The sequence below is a fragment of the Micropterus dolomieu genome, linkage group LG13, assembly GCF_021292245.1.
Source record: "Micropterus dolomieu isolate WLL.071019.BEF.003 ecotype Adirondacks linkage group LG13, ASM2129224v1, whole genome shotgun sequence".
Lineage (NCBI taxonomy): Eukaryota > Metazoa > Chordata > Actinopteri > Centrarchiformes > Centrarchidae > Micropterus > Micropterus dolomieu.
Window position 1 is genome coordinate 11,891,516 of NC_060162.1, and position 16,312 is coordinate 11,907,827.

Consider the following 16,312-nt stretch of genomic DNA (forward strand, 5'->3'; position numbering starts at 1 on the left):
AAAAAAAACGTACATTTATCTAATATCGGGCTGCACTGTATCCTAATGTGCTCGGACATTATTTACTGATCATTTCCAACAGAAAGCGCCATGCCTACATTTCCCAGCATGCCCGCTACTCAGAGCGGAAGTGTCGTCTGAAAGATACTTATAAAGCTGCTTCACCAGGCAGCTGAGAGAGACCAATGCGCAGATGGGTGAACCTGCCGAGGCAGCGATGGGACAAGCACGGAGAAATGACAGCCTGTGCAGGAATTTAGGCTGAACTGCATCCCTTCACAGACAGCACTGCAACTGTCGGCGCGGTCGAACTATGTGACAGCTGGCATTTCTCCCTCCAGAGGCGTTATATATATTATTTTCATTTATTTATTTTTAAATCTAAGAACGGATGCGGTGAAATGGGTGCTAAAGTTGACCCGGCGGTGTCCTTTGGATGTCGCGGTGCTCCGACTCAAACTCGACTAGATTGCAGTGCTTGTGGAAATGCTACTGCCCCTCTCTCCGTGGGACGGGGGAATCATCTGCAGCTATAGTGGAGGAATAACGGGAGCGGGCGTGAAAGAGATAACGGAATTACCTCTATGACCGAAGAACTGTGCGAGCCGCCGTTCGCTCTGAATCTCTCCAGGACCTGACCCTGCTGAAGACACTGGAGACTTTCCAGCGAATTGTTTTATAGGTAGACTTCTTTTTGCATGTTGTTTTTTTCGGCTAAAAATAGAACACAGTTCATGCAATTGCACTGCATGAGCGTATAATGTGTACACACGTTCAGTGTAACGCTCTTAAATTGCACTTTTTTTTTTTTTTTTTTTTTAACTGTGGGGAATGGAGGCTATTGCGGATTAAATGAATAATGCGAGCGTCACCTCTGAGCTGCCATTTGGCGTTTCTAACTGTCCGCGTGCACTGTCCAGCACCACATTTTTGATTATGATTCTTGTCACCAGCTGGACATAGAGCATTAGCCACAGTCCAGGGATTAGCTGTTCATGACACAAAGAATCACACAGACGAGAATATGACGCCAAGATGTAACATCAGTAGTGTTTGTTAATTATTTAGCTCATCATTAACCTGAAACTTTTACGCGCATCTTTCCAATGGATGCACGTTGCCAAAAAGGTCAAGTCGTTTGTGATAAAGCACATTTCGGAGGCAATGACGTTCATCTTGACGGCATGAACACATCGGTGCACGGATATGTCTCGTTTTTGTACTTGAGCTTGTTTGGTGAAGTTGCGTTTACCCACCGGAAAGCATGCGCTCTACAAATATGACGATTTTCTAGGCCTGACTCCTTCTTTTGTGAAAGTAGTTTTGGATCAAAGATGCATGTTTTTTTAATGACAGTCTGCTATAAGTAAACACTTTTTAATCTGGTAAGCTATTTTTGGGGGGTTGGGGCAGAGAAAATGATGTGGATCCAACTGAGGTGTTCTTGCTGTTTCCATGCATCTTTCTTCTTCTCCAGACCTCTGGACGTTGTTGTGGATTGTGTTGCTATTTAATGCAATGGGCTGTATCCAGAGTATCAGGTGTAAGCCCAAGAGTTTCCGAGACAGTATCATCGTCCTGGAGGTGAACAGTTCCATCGACCCCAACCCCACCAGCATCGACGAGTCATCCAGCGTGGTCCTGCGCTACCGGACACCGCACTTCCGAGCTTGTGCCCGTGTATTGGTACCGCCAGTGGCCGGTAAAGAGACGTGGACCATCGGCTGGATTCAAGCTTGTAATCACATGGAGTTCTACAATACTTACGGAAACAAAGGGATGTGAGTATCACCAGCTCTTTTTTTCACTGTGTTGTCAGTCTCTGGCGACCATCATTGTTAGTTGATGTTGTTACTCTTTAACTCATTAGAACTGTCATCACTGGTTACAGAAACTGATTATTTTGTTAAAGGTGTGGTATGAATCCACAGACAAGAGGACAAAAAAAGTCACACAAAAAAAAGTCACAACTTCAATGAGCCCAAGGTGATGTCTTGTTTTGTCTGACCAAAACTCAAAAGGTATTCAGTTTATGATAATAAGGCAGTACCCAAAAGAGACAGTACCCACCAAAGCCACAGCCTGTTCACCCTGCTGCCTTCTGGGAAGAGATATATAGGCTACTAGTTTCTGCTGTCGCACCACTAGCAGAGCAGCTTTTTCCCCCAAGCTATGAGACTTTAAACTCAAATTCATCCTCAGCACTGCTCCATTGAATATAGTTTATTTCTGTTTACCATTTTATGATTGCTTTTGTATTACTGTATATCGTCGTTACCTAGCAGAATGGAGGCACAAACTTAATTTCATCTTACACCCTGTTGTAATGTGACAAATACCTTCTATATTTGACAACCTACCATTTGACAAGCTGGACCCTGAAGATGAACAGCATTTTGTTTTTTGCCAAAAACATAAATAAATTACTGATATATTTTATATGTGCCATCCACCTCTGATGAAAACACAATACCATTTAAGACACTTTTTGGAGAAGTGTTCACTTTCAAGTGTGACGACTGCAGTCCAAAAGATAAACCATCCTTGATATCAGAAAAAGAAATGTTTTATCCAGATTTGACTGCAGGACAAGAAACCTAACTCAAGCACTCACTGCTAAACTCCTAAATATGGACAGATGAGACGGTCTGTGCCAGTGACCAAAAGAGAACCTTTGTTTCTGTCTAATTCAATGGGCTGAGTTGTGAGAGTGTTGGTGTTCCTGTTTTTGTATTACGGTTAATGCTAAAATTATTCTTCAGCGGAAATATTCTTCAGCAGGGAAACTTGTGGTTACATCTGGGCTGCCCTGTTATACGCCGGCATCAGTCTCAAAATATCAGAAATATCAAAATATCAGATATTAACATATGTATTTAGGAAGATAAGTAATAGATTTATAGAAAAGTAAAATAAATGGACTTTTCTAGTTACATGTACTATAATATTCAATCTGTATCTCAGCTATGTACAGTATTTGGGCTTGTGGCTACAAAGTAATTCAAAACCTAACAGATATAAGATTTGGGTATTGTGATGAAAAATTTGGTGCTCATAAATAGCCCTGACATATTTAGCTGGCCCAGTGGCACATGACTGTGAAAAACCTGTGTGATGTGAGAACCGAGCGGGCAACCTTTTTAAAAAATCTTTATGTCAAAATGTCAATAAACATGGTATCAAAAGAAAAACATCAGAACCACATACATACAGATGAAGCGTTGAGAAAACGGTGTCAAACAGCCACACACAGTTTTTTTTAGTTTATTAGTATTTCTTAGTAGCCTACTCATATGCGCTTTTGTAATAAATTTGTTATTAGTGGCCGGTATGTGACATGCAATTTGACTTTAAGTGCAATGATCTCTAATAAATCCCCTTTTAAGATATTATCAGTATCTTATTGTTAAAATTGTAAAAAAAACAAGTATCGGTATCAACTCGAATTAAAAAAACTTTGGTATTGCCCATCCCTAGCAGGCAACCATAAGCTGACATGTATGACAGAATATGCTTTATCTGTAGACGTTGCAGCTGAGGATGTTTGAGAGCTGCGGGTCTAAGATTAGAGGCACAGTCCTCTGCCCAACACCCCCACCCCAGTATGTGTGAGTGAGAAAGTGAGAGAACCCTCACTTACTCTCTTAAAGTCCAGTATGATAAATGCCTTTTGTAAACTGCATGTGTGTTTTCAGTAATTGCCTCTTTTATCTAAGCTACACTTTAGTGCTGTACATATTTACTCTTATAATCTAGCTGAACACTCAAGTTCTTTTTTTAGTGGATGTTTTTATATAAAGGAACACAGACACACTCAAAGACATCCAATTTTGAAACATAAACAAAAAGCGGAAGAGCTCCCCATTTTGAAGCCCAAAATATAACATTGGAATCAGTTACCACTTCCAGTGTTCTGTGCTTGACTGGGCTCACAGTAGATGAAAGAACAGATGATCAATATTATGGTTTTCTCTACTTTTTCAAGTTGTACAAGATTCCTTTAAAGACAAACTACCAACAAACAGAATGCAAAATAGCGTGAACTCTGCATTGAAAAGGACTTTGTGAAATTACAAACGCAGGCACAAAAGTAAACATCACTTTAGCAGCATTTGCCAGCTATGAAAGACCAATGCTAATCAGCACTTCCACACATAATCTGTGCTCCAAGGCAAAATGAGACAAATTTGTGTGGTGCCCAAATTGCAGCCACCAAACACCAATTTAAGAGATAATATTCTCAAAAATCACGTCAGCATGCGGTAAATACAGACAGACCACACTGACACAGAAGGACAGCGATCAAAAGCTGTATCCAACCAACATGGATGTAACAGATACATATATATGTTGCACTATATATAGGGGTGTTGGAATGCACCCATCCACCTTTGCAGCAGTGTTTCCAAAGGCATATCCCCTCTTTGTGCAGTGTTCTCTCTCTCATTCATATATATATATATATATAAAAACACTTATTCCTGAGTCGCTTTTTGTATGCAAGACATGAGTCTGCTCTCACTGCTGAGATTCTTATTCTAAGTAGTTCCTTTGATGGCAATAAAGCTTCAGCGCGCTGTAATTGGACAGAACAGCTGAGGATGGTAATGAGGATTATTTCTCTGTTGGCTTTGGATGATATTCTCTGAATTTTGGACACATTCGTCGTCTCTCCTCCAATTGTCACCGTCTTTTAGAATGGCTTTACTGAGGTACAAGGTGGCCAGGGTTTGAGTATTTATGAACAGGAGCGTGCCGATATACATACCGATGCCCGTTTGGTAATTTTATGAGGCCTCTTGTGTTACCCTAAAATTTGAAAGGTGCTAAAATAGGAACTGAAACTAAAATGAAGCTAAAAAAAAGAAAAATATTTATCTGTTGTAAAAGTTTGATAATGTTTCTGACAATGACTCACATGTTAACCTTAGTCATGAACATTGCATGCAAAACTTAGAGCCAATATTCTTTACACACACACACACACACACACACACACACACGGTGAGGCTTAGGCATGCTGTAATTGGTTAATTTATTATATTGGCACCACTTCCACTCCAAAGTTGATCCAATCTTCACCATCTGTGAAAGAAAGCATCTATTGGATGCCATTATTGTGTCTTATTAACATCATTTTGATACTCCAAACCATTTGCCTATGACATGCAAATGAATGTGGCAGCAAAGTTGCAGAAACAGGATATGAGCTGTGCTTCCGCGTTGCTCGGTAGATACTTGAATTTTCACTGAAGTGTTTTCAAACTTAAATTATCCTAGTGTTGTGATCAGACATAAAGCTTTGAACTCTTTTACATATCGCAAATCTAGGCTTGTCAATTTCAGCACGTGCAACCAATTTCCATTTACAGGTTTGTCAAAAAAAAAAAAAAAAAGAACATTTCTGTGGTACTTCTGCAAAGTTGATGCAATCTTCACACTTTATTGCAAGAAAGCAGATGTTTGGATGCATTCAGAGCGGCTTATTCAAGATGGCTCTTATACTCATACATATAAGAGTCATACATTTGGTTGTGACTTGGTGATTTGGGGTTCATTTAAAATTGGTTCAGGCAAACCTTTGCTAAAGAGCTTTCAATTTAGAGGTGTAGAGCACATGGCTTATAATCACAGGAGCTTTAAAGTCCTAGGTGAACAGGAAATTGCAACCATGTACTACAGCAGTTGTTCCCACCCGTCAGCCCTATCAAATGAACTCAGGCACCCCTTCATCAACACCACAAATGTGTTCATTTTAACTGATTTTAAACTGAATGTTTATGATATTGTTACAATATTTTTAATATACAATTGAACTGTCAGAATTTAGTTTGGTTGGGTCAAGTTTGCATTAGCACCATTGGTGGCAGACGCTAGACGTTTAGACCATTCACTACTTTTAGCTAACTGTAAAGCTTTTATCCATTACATCATTTATCCACTAGCTATTTTTAACTGAATATACTTTTAGCCATTTCAATATTTTGATTACTTTCAGTAATTTCAACCATTTACTGCTTTAAGCTAAACATTTCCACTGGTTATCCATTAGTTTTAGCTATCTATTTCAACCACTTGTAATAATAATTTTAGCTAACTGTTTGAACCATTTATATTCCTTTTAAAATTAGCTATCGATTTCAACCATTTAACCGTTACTTTTAGCAAACTGTTTAGACTTAAATGCTCATTTGCTAACTAGTTCTCACGCACTCTCAATCGCAGGTGTTACAACTCACTCAATATGTTTAGTTGAGCTACTTCACAATTTTACTAAAGTACTCCCTGGGCTGCAAGTACCCCTTGTGGGTAATCAATGTGTGAGAGTGCATGCAACATTTACAATAACTGACATACTTTTTTTTGTTGAGTGAATCATTTTTAACATCGCTGCAGTTCTGTGACCTACACTCGTGTGAAGATACAAACAGGAAGTAAGCCATTTCTTTGCAATTGTCCCCGCTCATGATCAAAGTTCCTCAGCCGGTAGACGAGTCCCCATTTTATCTGTGTGCAGTCTACTCGGCTTGATGTGCTTTTGCCTTCCCCCCACGCCATTTCCACTTGCTGCGAACAGTATGCTCTTGTTTTTGATGTACATTACAAATTACTTGTTTGCCAGGACAGTTTCATAGAAATTCATGCACAGGGCCAGGTCTCTGTTTGTCTGTAAAACAAGCCAGCATTTAGGCAGTTTAGTGTATTACTTTCAATGAAAGTAGCACCTGATGAAGGAAATTATTATAAGCCTGATTCACTAACATCCCTAATAAGGAGTACTAAATTGCATGTGCAATTGTAGTACCTGTTGTGGGTGATTTACTAAGAATTATTGTGTAGATGACAACAGGAGCAAACTCAATGGAGGTGGCAGTATTTAAATGAGGGTTTTGCGTGTTTTAATGGTTTCCACCATGGAGAGTCGGGAGGGAAAGCAGCCACGGCGTAAAAACCTTGGTTTGTCTCATTCAGTGCGTCCCAAGTATGTGGAAATTGTATGTACCTGCCCATCCTGCCTAAGATTGCACTAAGTACTTGGGATAGCACATCGGAAAAACTGCTTTGGGAAACCCCAGCAGAAACAGAATGCTGGAATGACCCAGACGCGAGGAAATGCCAGCAGATCGTGCTTCATCCAGCCAGAGGGAACAATCATTGACCGTCCACACCGTGCCCGGTCGCTCCGCAATCTCCTGTCCCTGTACGCCCCATTCCCTCTCCAATACCTACATTGGGTTGTGTCGCTATTACGACAGGCACGCTGTGAACAGTTGGTGATTGTTCCGTCTGGCTGCATGAATTTTCACATGATCCATGCACTACTGCAGCTGGGGGCTCTCCCACGTAACTTTCTAAATTCTTCCATCTCACGGAGAAAGTAAGTCGGGTCAAAACGAAATTTGCTTTATTGCCATGAATGTTAATACAACAGTATTGCCAAAGCTAAAGGAAAATACAAAAAAACCATTCATATAGTTCATCATATAAATAAAATAATTGTATTTCTATATATTGGATATAGAATAATATCTAATATTGTTAATTTCTCTACGTTCTCTTTCATTACGGCTGTGTCTCCTTCTCGCAGCGATAACAGTAGCCACCTCTGCGCAACATTTGGCGGTTTGCACCTTCCTTTCAAACGTATTAAATACAGATGCTGTTGCACTCACATGAAATTGCTTTTAGGCTTTGTAGATCCGACTGCATGTAGTAAATAAATGTATTTGCATGTTACCCTCCCATTGTTAAATGAACGACAGGTGCCATCTTATACTTTTGAAAGATGTCATTCTGCGTGCACACCGTTAATAGATCAGCTTACATGTTAATTTGCACACGCTTTTACTCACACAAACCTTTAGTAAATCTGGCCCTATATGTTATGATAATTTCAGCTGTGTGTTTGTGAGGCCACACTGTCTGTATGGTTAAAAAGCTGGAAATTTATATCAAGCCATGTGCTTATAAATAATAAATAAGAGAAGTCTGCCACTGGGAATCAGGGACAGATATTCACTGTTGACATATTTTGAGGAGTGGAGTTTTGTGAGTTCATGACAAAATGGAAAATGCTGCAAATTGCTTTGGAGGCATTAGTTGAGAGGATTAAGTGATTTTTCAGAACAGAAGTGTACATATGCACACACACACACACACACACACACTCACACACGGGCCAGCTATTATCATGCTTGACATGCTAATCTCACCCCCTGGGTGAATACATAAATCACAATGTGAGGCCAGGCCAAGCAGGCAGTAAGTCATGTGGCTGGTGATCACACTGTTATCTCCTCTGTCCCGCTGATCCTCCGCTTCAGGGAATGAAAGGTAATCTTTTTCCTGCTGCGAGCAGAAAATCGATAGATGGACCGATCAGAGTTACCAGGTCACTTAAGTTCTGTGTGTGTCACAATATTTTATTGTTGTGTGGTATTTTTCTCTGCAGTTTGAAAATTGGAAGAAAGGCCCAACTGTGAGCCTTTGAGTCAACTCCTTGTTTTTGCAACGTGTTAGATATACAGTGACATCAAAGAAGAGACTCATCACACTGTTGAGGTGCAAATTCTCTCCTATTTATACAGAAAGGATTAGACAGTAGAGCTTTTTACAAGATGAATCTTGTTTTGGTTTAGGACCATTCTGGTTTATTACAACCTGGATCTTATTTTTGTAGTTTTTTGCCATGATTTGTATCCGTAATAGAAATTATGACATCACTATAAAGTAGTCAGATGGGTCAAGAAACATAACCTATTTGGAAACGAAAACAAAGGCCAACTGCAAGTTGAAAACTTCCATCTCAGTTTACAGAAAACTTCCTGGTTCAATATTGGGTTACTGTTCAGTTACGCAACATTTCACATATGCTCACTTTCAGTTTTACCTCCAAAGGAAGTGGTTTAAATAAAAACTGGCTTGATTGTTTTTCGCTCGTGCTTCTTCCCCAGTCAGACTTAGCTATAGCGTTGATGATGAATCCAATGCAGTCATAACTGACAGAAACAATGACCAAAACAGCCACCATATGTCAATGAGCTCCATTTCTGGCTAAATCCTCACCTGTGACTTCTTTCAATTTTAAGGTCAAGTTGGGAGCTCCCCGACCTGCGGGATGGCAAGATCCAGGCCATCAGTGATTCGGATGGGGTCAACTACCCGTGGTATGGCAACACAACGGAGACCTGCACCGTCGTAGGGCCCACCAAGAAGGACAGCAAGTTCACCGTTAGTATGAATGACAATTTCTACCCCAGCGTCACCTGGGGTGTGCCCGTCAGTGACAGCAACGTGCCTCAGCTTAGCAGCATCCACCGTGACCAGAGCTTTACGACCTGGCTGGTGGCCATCAACCAGGCCACCTCAGAGACACTTGTCCTGCAGACAATCCGCTGGAGGATGCGGCTTCACATCCACGTGGACCCGGAGAAGCCTCTGGGTCACAGGGCTGTTCTGAATGAGCCCGTGGCTCAGGAACAGCCTCAGATTCTGGGCAAGAATGAGTCTATCCCCACTAATGCCATGGTCAAGCCCAACGCCAACGATGCCCAGGTGCTGATGTGGCGGCCAAAGAATGGTGACCCTGTGGTGGTCATCCCACCCAAACACTGACCAGACTGGCCTTGGATACCTTAACAGTATCATCTCTTATTTGTTCCCTTTCTTTTTGTTCCTGCTCATCACCAGCTCTCACTGCTTTATCCCTTTCCCTCTTTTTGCCTCAATATTATTCTCTTATGTTATAAAAAGACAGACAGAGAGAAAAACCAGGCAGAGACGAATGAAACCAGCTCTGAGAAAAAGGCCAGCTGTTGCTTTGAGCCAGGGGTTTAACACACCTTTAAAACTGGAGCGAACAAACTGCAACCATTCTACCTTCAAACTGGGTCGGGTCGCACTGTGCTAAATGAAATCATTGCAAAAATGAAAAACTAGAACATTTCTTTGTTTTTTATTTTAGTTCTACATTTTGGCTGTTTTGGCCAAGTGATACGGGGTTTGTGAGTGTGGGTGGATTGAAGTATTTACATGACCATGTCTGCGCAAATGCAACATACATGGATGTGCACAAACCTCGTGTATGAATACCAGTTGAGTTTTTATTTATGGGCTGGGAGAGAGTGAATTTAACTTTGTTGTTGTCGTGCGCTTCACATGACGAATTTCATTGGGTGAAATACTAGATTTTAGTACTTTTAAAAAAAACAAACATGCAAGACATTCAATCCATGCTGCCTTAAGTTTACATTGCTTTCCACTGCAAACGTTTTCGCCTTAAACCAAGTGCAATGCAGTATTTAGCTAATTTCACCTGTCTTCTCCAGACCGTTGGTGCTGGCATGTGTGGGTTTAGGACAGGAACTATACCACAGAAGAAGACCCCGGGTCTATAGTCTATAGGCTTTAATGTTCAAGTTGCATTCACTTGACAAATGTATCGTCTATTAAGTACAACAAGCATTAAGTGTAGACACTGTTACACAACCAAGCTAACTAGTTGCGTTTCAAGTGTATTATGCAACAGCAGAGATGCTCTGTACTGATGGACATGCAGGGAACGTCAGCAAAGCCAACCCTTGTCAATAGCACTCAACACAATAAAGTGCAATAACAACCTGAGCAAAAAGAACAAATAAAGCACTCCTCAGTTAACCACATTTCATTCACCTTATTCAGTTTATAGGCAGTTGTAGCATTCAACATCTAAAAAGGTTTTCCTTTCTCTGAATTGCTCCATCTCAGGGCCCCCTTTTCACTTCCTTCCCTATTCTTTTTTCATCCATTCTGTCTGGCCTACTATTTCTTGCAACCATGAGTAACTGGTTCCATTACTCACATTGAACAATCAATACTTTGATTAATAAGCAGTCACAGTAAATAACTCTTAATAACTGGAGAATAAGAATATATCCTTCCGTGGTGTTTGTCATCTCCAGTTGTCTGACAATCTTATACACATTGTATTTATTATTGTTGCCTTCCTTTAAACCAAAAACACCCCTTTTCTTTCTTTCATATTTAAATGAAATTTTTGTCCCTCATCCTCATTCATCTGTAATCGTCATCTACACCAGTATTCTTCCTCCCCCCTTCTTTCTCTCTCTCTCTTTTTTTAAATCTGTCGAGGCTGAAAAGCAGAGCAGGAGGCATGCAAGTTTGATCCTGACTGCTCGGTTGGCATATAGATGACCCACTTCTCTGCTTTGCCAGTTGTAGCTCTCGCTGCAGAAATGTGGGGCTCGTTTCCCTTTATTTCACCGCCAGCAAATGTAAGACAACAAACACACATAAACAAGCATCTCGGGTCAGCTAAATACCAACATTAAACAATATAAAGCCCATTTAACTGTTTATCTTTGAGAAGGGCTTTAACTGCAACCTGAAATCTCTCATACTTTTAAATCTGTTAATGAGCTCTGTAAGAGTTTGTTCCATTAATGGCCAGTTTTTCACTTTCAGATTTGATACTTTCAGTTCACTGTGCCCATCTAGTCCCTGTGTTTTGGCTCCAACCAAAGAAATAATTTGCATGCCAGTCTGATCTGCTCATGTATTTCACAAAGATCAGTCTGCTGCTGCTGTTTCAATGTATTAGCATCTCTCTACTATTGAGTGCACAAAGCATTCATCCGTCAAACTTGGTTCAGGCCACATTTCTTGGTGTTTTTTAGGATCTTGTGTCCATTCTGCCATTACAAAACTATGAATTATTTTGTGACTTTATTCAAAAGTTCTTTGATGTTGCTGCTATTTCTACCAAGCCTGTAAAGGAATAGTTTGACATTTTTGCTTTCTTGCCAAGAATTAGACAAGAAGATCGATACCATTCTCAGGTCTGTATGCTAGCTTAGCTTAGCAAGACTGGAAGAAAGGGGAAACCGCTAGCCCGGCTCTGTCCAAAGGTAACAAAATATGCTTACCAGCACCTATGATGCTTACTAATAAACACATTTTATCTCATTTGTTTAATACTTACAAAAAACAAGTTGGCCAAGTTGTGCCATTTTACAGGCTGTGTTTCCTGTCTTTTAAATTAAGCTAACCATCTCCGGGCTGTAGCTTCCTATTTAGCATACATATTTGAGAGTGGTCTCAATCTTCTCATCTAACTCTTGGCAAGAAAGCAAGTATTATGTCTACATATTTCTTTAGCCATGTGGCTTCCGGTGTAAATCCAAATGGTATGGGAGTAGAAAGACAACCTTACATGCTATGGAGAATTAGCTAGCTAAAGGCTAACGACAGATGATATCTAGCTGAACCAGAGCTCACACACGGCTACATCAGGCTCGGCCTCCGCCCCAGGCTGAGACGCAGGGTGTGGGTGGTGGAGGTAGAAGGAGAGGAGAAGTTAGGCTAACGGGGGGACTGCTGTCATAATTAGATCTGCAGTGACACACTTACATGCCCGAAATGGACTGAACTGTGCCGAGTAATGCTATGCAAGGCAAGGGCTGGCTGGACTCATGGGTGAGGTTTACGTTAGGTTAGGTCAAATCGCAAAGGTGAGGGTCAAAGTGTTTGTCTGAGGGGAGATGTCAAAGTCCTAAAATGTTCTTGTAGATAGCCGAGTGGCAGTGAGGGAATGAATACGAACATGACAACACATTTAATCCATTTAGACATTAAAGCCATCTTAAAATAACGTTGACATTTGTCAACCACAACTTAGATGTCAACCACAAGTTATTTCAATTTGCAGTTTGTTTTGAAGGCAGTAGAGAGGGCCGCAGCTCATGTTATGAACTCACTGACCTTTCTGACCGAAAGTAGTATGGGGCCATTTTTGTATCGTGGACTGTCTTTCTTGTAATATCTTGCGATGACCTATGGACACTGGAGAGTACTCAAGCTGGACTACACGTAATGTAATTAAACCTTGACATGCAGAGTGGCCCGCACTCACAACATGTGTGTGTATATTCATGTGAGCCTGTGTGTTAAATCCTATTTGAGGGATTTAGGCAGTATAAGGAGTTTCACTGATGTGCTTCTGCTGTTGTTGAGTCATGATTCTTTCTCTCTGTCTCTCTCCTCTCACACACACACAGTGCAGGGAAGGTAACGTCCTTGTCATAAAATAGGGGCAGAGCCTGCCCTCAAACACACACACACACACAGACACCCTGAGGGGAAAGGAGCAGGCCTGGCATGGTATCTGATTGTCACAGCAGTGTCACATTGGCAGTGTGAACTCATTTATCAGCTCTGCACGTGGACCGTCTAACACATGCACATGCTACAAAGCCATATGCACAAACACCAGTTTACTAATAAACAGGAGGTGATCTATCTATTGTTTGTGTTGTTAAACTACAGTGAGCCGATTTTACTATTTAAGTATTGAGGGGACTGAGTAGGTGCATGTCAACTATCAACAGCATTTCATCTTAAATTGTAGGACAAAGGGCACTAATTGTCTTCTGTTTGTGTGTCTGAATCTGAAAGATGTGTATTTTCTGTTCACAGAACTAAGCCGCAGAAAAACAAAATCACACATTGTTCGTTTGCTGTATGAATGGCAAAAAGTGCCAAAATTGGACGAAGCCAAAACTATGCTGTACGACGTAGTTAGTGACTCGCAGACGCAAACACCTCTTGGTATTTAATAATACATTTAAATGCATTTAGTGTATTTGTATTTCCAGAGAAACACGACAAACACAAAATGTAGCCATAAGGGAGACTCCTTGTAGTGTTTTCTGCTTGCAGGGCTATGCCAAGTGAATGAGGCCTCCTCTCCTAAACCCACAACATTACAGGTCTTCCGAGGGCTGCTACCTTTGCTACCAATGTTTATGTTGTTATTTAACCCCCATGAAACATCAGTGAATCATCTTCCCTTTGTTTAAACCAATAAGTTCACACTCAGGACCACCTGCCTTCATTTCCTTGGCTTTTACTTTTGGTTTTATATCATGAAAAAGAAAAGTTAGTTATTCTTGCTGTTCTCTTTCTTTCAGAAATTAAAATAATAGTCCCATGGTTTAAATACAACCCTAAATGTAGCACATACGATAATATGAACAACTATGTACGTTTCTCATAATGTTTGGTTTGTTGTCTGGAAATACAGCACTGAAATTGTTAACGCAGTTTGTGTTCTTTTGTTCAGCTTTTACTTTTACACCAATACTTGAAAATGGGTCAGTTCTGGCAAATATTTAAAACTGTGAAAATGCACAACACTGGGAAAACAACCCCTCAAAAAAGTATTTTTCATGAATGAATAAAATTTACAAATATTATCTTTTGTCTTTCAGTTTCTTCTTAGCTTAAATGTGGAGATGTGCATTATTAATTATTTTTTGTTATAGTAAGGTGCCCTACAAAAACTGAAAATTACAAAATTAAGCAACACCCATGTTTGTCAGTTCATATGGTCATATACCCTCAGAGGTAAAGTGATGTTTGTAATGTTTTCAGGTTACGTTTAAGGCCTTGTATACCATTATCAGAACTATTATAGCTAATATATCTCTCAGAAATGTAATGTTTCTATTAATAGCTCACTTTGCTTATCTAATTTTTATATTCAAACTGAATCCAACAATGAGTTTTTCTTGCTGCCTGATGCTTAGTGACTGATTATACTGCATGAATATACTAGTTTCCTCCATACATGTGTCACTTCAGGGTGGTCTCCTTTTCAAACATGTTAGGCTTTGTGTTCCTTCACTCTGCGTAAATTAAAAGAACCAGATACCCTCAGAGCCAGGATAAAGATTCGCACTCTTAAGTGAAATCTTGAAAGCCTGCACGCATACTGTATAGACAAACCCAGAGGCTACACACACATGGTTGAGCACATGGTGTTCTGTAGGCCTCTGTCAGTCAAGAGATTTCTATAGCATTGGAAAGGATGTTAATGCTCTACAGATGTCTATTTTTTGATGGTAGTGATTAAAAGCAATAAAGAAAATGGCACAAGTAGATTAAAAGAATGGGATCAAATCAAATCTCATAAAATCTCACTATTCACTACTTTTCGCGGGATTTGACGACTATAAGAAAAATATAGGATATCTCTGGTCTCATCCTTTCATATATTCTACTGTTATTATTACCAGTTTATGTGTATGAGCCCCTATTTGTCATATTTCTATTTAAATTATATCAAAAGGGATACTTGATTTAAATTCTGAGCGTCAGTGTTATATAAGATGAGCTACAATAGAGCAATTACTCAGTGGCTTTGGAAACTCTTTGTATCTTACTAACACACAATCATTGGCTCGAATGAGTAGAAATGCGCAAATCTGAATTAAGTAATTGGCACAGGTGCTGCTGAACAGCAATAATCGCAGAGGACATTTTTTCACCCCTTCTGCACTGCACCTCAGTTATAACTCTTTAAGCAGTTCTCAAAAGTCCTCTATTAGGTTCACTAATTTTCTGTTCATAACTTGGCATCTAATATTAGCACATTAAGCACATAGGTATGGGCTTAACAATGTATCTCTAGTCTACAGCGTAAGTGGGTACTGATATTTTCCCTTTTAGTGCAGGCTCAGAGAATCACTGCAGATAAAGAGGACACTGACTCACAAATCTTAACACAAGTTTGGGATTTAGCCACTAGTGGCTTTAATGAGAACTGTGGAGACTCTGGATAATAGTGAATAGGAAAGACAGAGGGGCTGATAAGGTAAAGTAATACTATACTTGGGATTAATGGCTGTTTTACTCAAAGTTATTGATCTTATGATGTGTCCATATATCACATAAAATGGTCAAGTGATTATATAAATGTCACGTTTGTGTGTGTAAAAAACAAACAAAACAAAACATTGAGTCCAGCAGTTACAGCAGCTTCTGGATGTGTAGTTGGACTTAGTTCCAGACCTGCAGCCTCTGCACTCAACGCTATCCTGGTCACATTCCTGAGTTGTACATTCACAGCTATATTTACTTGGCTCAGAGTCTGAGTGTGTTGCTGTGTCTCCCTGCACACATCCACCTGTCCCTATTTGTAATACCAAATAATCTCTGTATCACTGTCTCTTTGGCACCAGACGTTACTATTAATACTCCCATGGTGCCAATGTTAGAGTTGCAATAGCTCTCTATCATTCTTTATGATCTCTGGGACGACACTGCTTATTAGCCACTGATCCACAGGAATTTACTCTCTGCTATTTTGGTTTGAAAAGACTTCCATCTACCAGCACTGACCTCTATATAACTTGTTACTTAGTTTACACGTTATGTCACCATTTCATTCTTGATTTTAAAACTTATGTGTATGAGTCACGTTTAGCGGAACAGATTACTATAAAACTTTGATTAATAATATTAAAAAATAATT

General features: G+C 40.0%; 1 protein-coding gene across 3 annotated transcripts in view; it reads left to right on the plus strand.

Moving 5' to 3' along the window:
* Positions 1-14,252, plus strand: part of fam78ab (family with sequence similarity 78 member Ab) — a 15,014-nt gene extending 762 nt beyond the window's left edge. The window contains exons 1-3 of one of the 3 annotated variants that reach the window (XM_046066027.1): positions 160-682; positions 1,478-1,781; positions 9,090-14,252. In XM_046066027.1, the coding sequence (XP_045921983.1) occupies positions 1,519-1,781; positions 9,090-9,615 (789 nt within the window). In that variant the 5' untranslated portion in view covers positions 160-682; positions 1,478-1,518 and the 3' untranslated portion in view covers positions 9,616-14,252. Of the gene's footprint in view, positions 1-159; positions 683-711; positions 1,782-9,089 lie in introns of those variants that run through there. The other 2 variants (XM_046066028.1, XM_046066026.1) reach the window with 2 other exon arrangements.
* The last annotated feature ends 2,060 nt before the right edge of the window (positions 14,253-16,312 follow it).